This window comes from Solanum tuberosum, unplaced genomic scaffold, assembly GCF_000226075.1.
Source record: "Solanum tuberosum cultivar DM 1-3 516 R44 unplaced genomic scaffold, SolTub_3.0 scf00312, whole genome shotgun sequence".
Taxonomy (NCBI): Eukaryota; Viridiplantae; Streptophyta; class Magnoliopsida; order Solanales; family Solanaceae; genus Solanum; species Solanum tuberosum.
The window spans coordinates 327,235-336,150 of NW_006239237.1; the positions used below are offsets into that span (position 1 = coordinate 327,235).

Genomic DNA, 8,916 nt, shown 5'->3' on the forward strand with positions numbered 1-8,916 from the left:
TTCATCCATACATAAATATTAATTATTAATCTCAATACTTTACTAGTTATTATCTTGCCTTTTCGCCTTCTATTTACACTTTATGATGACTTTGAGTTTACAACTTCACATTATACAAAACGTCAAAAAATAAAGTAAGAACACTATTCCTCTTAATTTCTCTTTAGACCATCTCCAATCCCACTCTATTTTACTCTCCATTCTCTATATTTGGAGAGTAAAAATAGAGAATGAGCTTTCCAACCACCCTTCATTTCACTCTTTATTCTCCATATATAGAGAGTTGAATAGTAGTTCTCCAAATTTGAAGAACTACTATTCACACTCTCTTATTTCACTTTTTTCATTATTTTATTATTCTTTCTATTATTTTGTAATTAACATATTATTTTTCATAAAATGCTATGAATTAAATCTCTAATATTTGTAATTCTTTTTAAATGTAATATAATATTTTAAAAAATATACACTCCATTATTTAATATTTACTACTTTCATTCCGAATTAATAATATTTCAATTTTTTAATTTTTTTTTGTCAATTTAATATAATTTGATTTTATTATTAATTTTCACTATAAAGAATGCACAATTTTAAATGGTCTACAGTTGTTCAAACTATTCGTAATCCACGCTCTCAAAAGAAGAAATATTACGCGATGAAACAAGAATCGAGCCGAAAAGATGTTGAACGTACATTCGGAGGTTTGCAATCACGTTTTGCAATTATTGTAGGACAATCATGTTTTGCAATTATTGTAGGACAATCACGTTTTTGGAGAAAGGAAGTGTTGCATGATATAATGACTACATGTATTGTACTGCACAACATGATAATCGAGGATGAACATAATCTTAATGCACCAATTCAAGATGTCATAGAGGCTCCAATTGCAATGACCAAAATGGTGGTAGATGAAAATCTTCGATTTGAACAATTTTTAGCTAGACATAAAAAAATTACGGACAAAAATGCTCATTTTGAACTCCATAACGTGTTAATAGAGCATTTATGTGAGAAACATAATAATCTTGAAAGTTGGGTATTTATGTAATGCTTATATAATTATTTTTCATTAATGATTTCACTTTTATTTGAATTGTTCATGAATTTGTATATTATATAATATTTGCTTCCAATTTATGTTATTTAGAAATTTAGAATAAAATATAATTTTATAATTAAAAAATTTTGAAAAATAAAATTTTATATCACATGAAAATTATATAAAAGTGATTATTTCGAAAAAAAGAAGAAGAGGAGATTTATATTATGAAATAAGAAAATAAGAATGAAATAGAAATAATAATATAATATTGAAGAGAGAGAAAAATATTATTTTTTGGAGAGTAAAATAGAGAATTGAGTTGGAGTTGATTGTCTGAAAATATAGAAAACTCTATATTTGGAGAGTGAAATAGAGAACAAGATTGGAGATGCCCTTATGTTACACTTGTATAGTTCTTTTCATGTTAGTTATTATTGTTATCTTGTCGCGTCAAATTGTTGGAGAAGTCATATATTTATTTTATAAACATTTTATTATTGGTTAAATCGAAAACCAAAAATCGATAAAAAAATATCTTATTGATTTAACACATTTAAGAACCGAAAATCGATAAATCAAACCAATAATAGATAAAATCGAACCGAATCCACCGATACACACCCTTATTTCTACCTAAAAAAATATCACCAACTATTAATCAAGCATACCTCAATTTTTTTTTTTTATATATATATTACGATTAGCGAGATAGTTCAAATAAAAAACTAGCAATAAAAAAATATTTCATATAAAAAACCAAAGATGTAACTTTCATATTCAAAACTCAAAGAACACAAGAGGAGAAGAAAATCAATTCTCCTCAGATTTCATCAATTCATCAATGCAAATGGAAACCAATTTTTTGATTCCATTTTTCACAATTTTCATCCAATTGATGGCTACTCATGTGAAACCCCAGATCATTGAGTCCCAATTGAATTTTCCTAGCTGTCCGGCGACTGATCCGGCACTTAATTACCGGCCGGTCATCGGAATTGTTAGTCATCCCGGTGACGGAGCTTCTGGTCGTCTCAACAACGCCAGTGATGTCTCATACATAGCTGCTTCTTATGTCAAGTTTGCTGAAATGGCTGGTGCTAGAGTTATCCCGATTATATATACAGAGCCTCCTGAAATTATCAATCAAGTAAATATTTTACTTCCTACCTTTAATTTTAGCTGTACTTACTATTCTCTTCGTGCCAATTTATGTGATTGTGTATGATGTACACGAAGTTGACTTTTGAAACTTGTAGGTAATGTTAGAAGACGACCTACTGTCAGTATATCCTTGAAAGCTCAGACGGAGAGAATAAACGGACTCCTCGAGGGCTACTTAAGCCACTTTAGTGTAAACTAGAAGGACTAGAATTGTTGATATAACTTAACAACCAAAAAGCTCTGCATTTAACTTGAGCATAAATAAGTTTGAGTAGATAGTTATCTTACCTTATCAAAAAGTTGAAACTGAGTATAATATTCTATTGATGAATTATCTGAACGTCCATGTCTGTTATAGTATGAAATTGGTGTGACCATTGGTGGAGCTAGGATTTTCACTGAGAGAGGTCAAAATTTGAAGAAGTAGACACATGAACTAGCCGAAGGGGGTTCAACATTTTCTATATATGCATAAAAAGTAGTTTTAACCATGTAGAAATAGTATGGTTTTCCGTTGAAGGGGGTTCGGATGAACCCCTGACCACAAGTTGGCTCTGCCCATGGGTCTAAGTAGAGTGTATGGATACAAAAAGCATTTGTATGGCTGATGTCAACTAGTTTGTGTTTGAAATATAGTTGATTTGATTGACTGTTTGGCCTTGTACAAATCCCAAAACTACTTAGTTCCTTATCATTTAAGTATGTCACCATCTTATCTCAAAGCAAGCACGGGGCCTGACTCTTTTATATAGACCAAACACTTCGATTTATCTGATCTAAGAGTTTACCATTCTTGTATGGTTGAGGGAATGGGTTGTGACCCTCTTTATATGGTCTTGGGCAATCCTCTACTCATTAGGTTGCTTTTGGGGTTGTGTTAGGCCCAAAACCCATTTCTTCACTTGGTATCAAGTCAAACCCATTGATCTCTATTGTTATGTTTCTTAATGTTGGATCTCCTTGTTATGTTATTGAGACTCTAGTTGTTCAATCCTAGCGTGCAGTGGAGTGTTAAGTCCCACATTGGTTGAGAGAATGGGTTGTGATCCTCCTTATATGGTCTTGGGCAATGCTCCCCATATGAGCTTACTTTTGCGGTTGAGTTAGGCCCAAAGTCTATTTTTTCACACTTATTTTTGCTCTAATTTTAGCTCGCTCTTGTGTTTGGAAATAATAAGAATCCCTTCTATCTTTCACCATCATTATCTTCTTATTGTGTATATTTAAATGATGATTGCGTACATATTAGCCTGAAGGTATCTAAAAACCACTAAGCTATTATAAAAGACCTGACAAAGCATGTTATTATCTGTCATCTACGCATTTGCAGTGTGGCATATCACATATGTTAATTCAATGTATGTGCAGAAACTTAATCTAGTTAATGGAATTATCTTCACTGGAGGGTGGAGCAAGAAGGGTCTCTACTTTGAAGTTGTTAAGGGAATATTTGAGGTAACTTTCTCCTTTTTGTACACTTTCTTCTAATCATGTCGCTGCTGCTGCATTTTTTCTTCACTTGAAAAATACCCTGTATGTGGACCTGCATGATACCTGGACAAAAGCTTGACACAAACAAATTCCCTAGTTTTTACTTTGAATAGGATATCTACGAGCTTGTATACTTTAATTCACATACATTATCTGCTAATTATCATCGTCTTAAGGGTTGTTTTTGTTTAGTTCGAAGATGTTTGTATCAACATTGTTTGTACACTGATTGTAAGTTTTTTCCTGATATTGCAGAAAGTTCTTGAGAAGAATGACGCGGGTGAGCATTTCCCTCTTCTTGCCATCTGCTTGGGTTTTGAACTTTTAACAATGATCATCTCCAAGGTAATGAGGGTGTATGGGAAGATAGAGTTGGTACTTTTAAGTTTATCAGAAGGCACTTAAATTTGAGAAGTCAGAACTGTTTAGCACTGAGTAATTTGTGCAATACACACTTGATGTGAAATTCTCTGGACTAGCGAACAAACTTTAACAGAATGTAAAATTTCTATGGGAAGTCAACAAAAGCTTACACATTCCGGATAAAGTTTAAGCTCCTAATACTTGTGCGTTCTTAGTATATCCAAAAATTCAAATATCTTTATGAATAGGTATAAAGATGCTCGTTGTTTGTGGTATTATTCGATTATTCTACCGTAGTTATTTTGGGGAAGACTCCAAAGGCAGTTTTGAGGTAGAACATAAAAAGGGGTGTTGGATCATATCTTGATGAGGAGTAAGAAGTTACTGCAGATAATATCAGTAATCGGTATTGAATTATATATTCTGGTTGACATTATATTTGCTTTTTCTTTCTGATTTAAATTTGTGTAGTGAGTTCTAATTCGTTTTTACCCATGCCCAATTTCACAATATTCTAATTAACTGTACTTGACTATAATTTCATGCCTTGTTGATATTTTGTTAATTACTTCTGGAATAAATTTGCAAAGTATTTAACACATCAAAGCTACCGTGTTTCTCTCAAGTAATTCATGACCCAAACACATGATGTGAGAGATATGTTCCCACCATTTAAAGTAGTGTAGGGGATCATTATTCCCCAATACCTGTGTGAACCAAACAACTCCGCTCATTGTTTCACTCCTATAATCTTCTGTTATGTTGATATTAACATTTTTTTTTGATGTAATAGGACAATAACATTCTTGAGGAATTCAGTGCATCGCATCAAGCGTCTACAGTACAATTTGTAGAAAATATAAAATTTGACGGAACAGTTTTTGGAAGGTATAAATTTCCTTTCACGCCCTTTCTTATCGTTGACTATTAGTTTCTTTTTCCCTTCTCTTCTCTTTCTCCCTCTTCTTTCCTCCTCCATTTATGTTCCACTTGGGAAACTCCCAGATTACCCTCATTTAAAGGCTTTAATGCTAGATTTTAAAAAAAACTTCCAAGTTCAAGTGCCTGAATGACAGAAAATCATAAGTAATGTGTGTGTTTTCAGATTTAGAAAATTCAAATGGTTTGTAGAATCCTTTTTTCCCTCTGTGGTACTAATTATCACATAATAGGAAAGTGTGGATATTTGAACAACCAAGATTAAGACTTGGTATTGCAATCTGATTTGCTATAAGTGTCCATATTTTCTTGCACCTGTGGTTCTGAAACAGTCGTTTTGATTGTAAGACTGATCCTAAAAGAATTACAGGGAATCGGTGGTATTATGAGCTATGATACATGGAGCACCAGTTTTGAACTGGTGTGATATGCATGCGAACTCTTAGTTAGATATGAAAATATGTCTAGAGATTAGCAAGAAATTGCGTGTAATAATACCGGATACTTACACCCACCGGCCACCCGCAACGGGATACGTATCCACAACCAAGTTCATGTAGTAGGTTATGAGCATAGTGGGAAGGCATTGTCTGTTGTTTTTCTGCCTGCATTCTGATTGAACTGTCACAAGACACATTTTGCCTTTTTTTTTTTAAAGCAACGCATATAGTAACTCATGTGAATTGAATATTTATATTATTTGACACCTATGTCAACAGTTTCATAATGTGTGAAGGGGCCTATGGTAATTCTAATTTTGACAATAGACAATTGGCTATCAACTGTTTTCTGCAGGTTTCCACCTGTGCTGCTAAAGAAGATGAGTACACATTGTCTTGTGATGCAAAATCATCATGTGCGTTTCACATGATAGGTTTTTCTTTTCCTTTCGTCGCACTTCCATTTCTGTACATTATTTTTGGTCAGTACAAGATTTACTATCTTTTTTCTCTTCTCGAGGTGGAGATTGTGATGACTTCACGATGATACTCTTTGTACTTTGTGAGATCATGATTACTCCTGAATGTTACAGTAAAAGTATTCCAGCTACTTTGTGTAGTTTTATGTCTTGTATCAGGTCGGAAACGGTTAGAACTTAGAAATGTAGGATTCCTTGGTTTCACTACGAATAATTGGGATCTTTGTTGTTGAGTTACCTGCCTTGGGATTACATCCATATCTGTTTCATTGCCTGCAGAATTTATTCAAGTTGCTTTCTGCAGCTCTACTGCAATTTCTCTGGACAACATTCTTAATATTCCTAATGAGTATTTGTCATACCTTACTGAAAGATGAACTAACCTTTGTTGCTATTACATCATAAAAATTCTTTATCCTGATTCATTGGGTAGTGTATGCTCATTGGGCCAGAGAACTGCCCTTATTGTTATTAATGACTTTTTTGATAGGTTAAGATTGTATGGTTCATGGTTGTAGATCAAATCATTCTTCCAGCGATTCGTGATCACAGCATAAAAAGACTATGTTAGTGCAATGACGGGGGAGAAAACAGTTTCAAACGAATATATGCTAATCTTAGAATGAATTCTATGTATGCTAGATATTGCAATTTGTCTTTCAATTTTTATCTGTATTATCCTAGTCCCAAGGACCTTATTTGGCACTTTTGGATTACTGTGGTGAGGCTGAATAAAAATTGTTTTCTCATGCTACAGTTTGGTATATCACCAGAAAGGCTTCAAGCAAATAATGACCTGTGTGGCTTTTTCAGGGTATTGACAACTAGTGTTGATAAGAAAAACAAGGTACATGACATATTTTATCCCTTCACCCCCCTCTGAAATATCTGGGAGAATCTCATCAAATTGTACAGAGTCTAGTATAAACTAGTTGAAGTGTTGAACCTTTTTCTTTCTGATTTGTTTAAAAATTTGATTCAGGTCTATGTCTCCAGTGTTCAAGCACAACACTATCCCGTAACTGCACTCCAGTGGCACCCAGAGGTACTGTCTTTGGTTACTGTTGTCTTGTCTGTAATTCCATCTGAGACAAACAGGATTTAGTTGTTGTTTAAAGTACAGAAAACATTGTTGTTAGATCTGATAACATGTCAGGTAGCATTTCTTAAGTGCTGCAGTTTCTTACTTTATTTTGTGGATTTGTTGCTTTTCCCTATAATTTAGATATCTGATAACAGTTTTTCTAATAACGCCTTTTCTTTTCTAGAATGCATGATTTAAAATTATGTATCTGAAATGGTATTATCAACAATATTTATTCTGTTCCTCCCATGTCTAGTCGGGGTTGGTCATAGGAATGATTGCATGACTTATAAGGTTCTATTAAGTGAGGATAGTGATACAGTTTTTTACATGCCTGCATGGCTATTTCTTGAAATGGTATTATCAACAATATTTATTCTGTTCCTCCCATGTCTAGTCGGGGATGATCATAGGAATGATTGCATGACTTAAAAGGTTCTATTAAGTGAGGAATAGTGATACAGTTTTTTACATGCCTGCATGGCTATTTCTTGAAATGGTATTATCAACAATATTTATTCTGTTCCTCCCATGTCTAGTCGGGGATGACCATAGGAATGATTGCATGACTTATAAGGTTCTATTAAGTGAGGAATAGTGATACGGTTTTTTACATGCCTGCATGGCTATTTCTTGAAGGAAATGGTTGAACTTGATGTGATAATTCAAGCTCTTTGACGCCATTTTCCACTAGAGGTTTGAAATTTAACTGCATTACTTCCTCATGGTCATTGCAGAAAAATGTTTTCGAGTGGGGTTCATCACAGATTCCACATACTGAGGATGCAATCCAAGTGACTCAACATGTTGCCAACTATTTTGTCAGGTGTTGACCTTTTCTTCTAAGTGTTCTTGACCCGTAAGGGTGGGGGATCTTGGAATTTGTTCAGACCACAATAGGGAGGCAGGAGAATGCTTTCCAATTTCTTATATATGATGTTCTAATTTTATTTTTGGAAATTGATTTTTGATATCGATTTGTTTACAAAAGGAAACTGCAATAAATGTTTCAGAAAGGTCATTCTTTTCTGATGGGAAGTTATAAGGCGATCCTCCTACTCTTCACCTCGCCAGTGATGACTGTTTTATTACGTCACTAAAGAAAATGAGAAAAAAGCACAAGAACAACCCTTTTTGTTAATCCATAATTATTAGCTCCTTTCTCAGTTCTTTCCCGCTCTGTGTGCAGTAAGAAGTGAGCCAAAGTTATTCTGAAACCTGTCAATTTCTGAATAAAGCCGTGCTTCTTGTTTTGCCTCTTCTATTTGTTTGTTTATTTATTTATTTTTATTTGTAAATTGCAGTGAAGCTAGAAAATCTTCTAATAATAAGCCGGCTACCAGCAAAGTGCTTGACAACCTCATCTACAATTACAGTCCTTCTTATGCTGGGAAGGTTCGGTAAGTTCACATCACCCTCTTACTGGTTGTGATTCTTAAGAATTAACAAGACGAAATTCAAGATTCTCCTTCCCGTGTAATGTAGGGGGAGTTTTGAGGAGGTCTACCTCTTCACTCCGCGTCCCACCTTGAGCTCTCTGTAGATGCAAGTGAACTGCAAAAGCATTGACTAATTGCATGATCAAAGATTATATATGAAGATAGATGTCATTAGTGGATGTTGTTCATGGTTTGTGCTCGTCCAGTTATTCAGCGATCTCCTGGAAAACGAATAACTTCAGACTACTTGGATGATGATTGTTTATAATTGTTCCATCATCCACCTTCTATATTCAGGTTTGCATGATTTGAATTGGAGCACAAGTCTCTGAGTTTTTATGCTTTCCAAGTGTTTGTAGTAATTACAAATTTTTATTTTGTACTATAAAGAAAGATAATTTATATTGATAACATTCAACCATCATTAATGATATTGTTTGGTACAACTAAGTACCAAAATGTTTGGAACCTA

At 33.8% G+C, this 8,916-nt stretch overlaps 1 protein-coding gene across 1 annotated transcript; it reads left to right on the plus strand.

Moving 5' to 3' along the window:
* Positions 1–1,807: 1,807 nt before the first annotated feature.
* On the plus strand, positions 1,808–8,916 carry LOC102581354 (gamma-glutamyl hydrolase 2-like). Its single transcript, XM_006359971.2, has 10 exons — positions 1,808–2,195; positions 3,578–3,664; positions 3,956–4,045; positions 4,857–4,951; positions 5,798–5,858; positions 6,679–6,768; positions 6,904–6,966; positions 7,743–7,831; positions 8,310–8,405; positions 8,491–8,916. The coding sequence occupies exons 1-10, from the start codon at positions 1,890–1,892 to the stop codon at positions 8,546–8,548; spliced, it is 1,035 nt and encodes a 344-aa protein (XP_006360033.1). The 5' UTR covers positions 1,808–1,889; the 3' UTR covers positions 8,549–8,916.

Excerpts from the sequence above, each read along its gene's own strand:
- LOC102581354 (XM_006359971.2), top strand. The coding sequence starts at position 1,890 with ATGCAAATGGAAACCAATTTTTTGATTCCATTTTTCACAATTTTCATC. Across the intron at positions 3,665-3,955 it reads TTGTTAAGGGAATATTTGAG|AAAGTTCTTGAGAAGAATGA; the intron begins GTAACTTTCTCC and ends CTGATATTGCAG. Across the intron at positions 8,406-8,490 it reads TCTTATGCTGGGAAGGTTCG|GGGGAGTTTTGAGGAGGTCT; the intron begins GTAAGTTCACAT and ends CGTGTAATGTAG.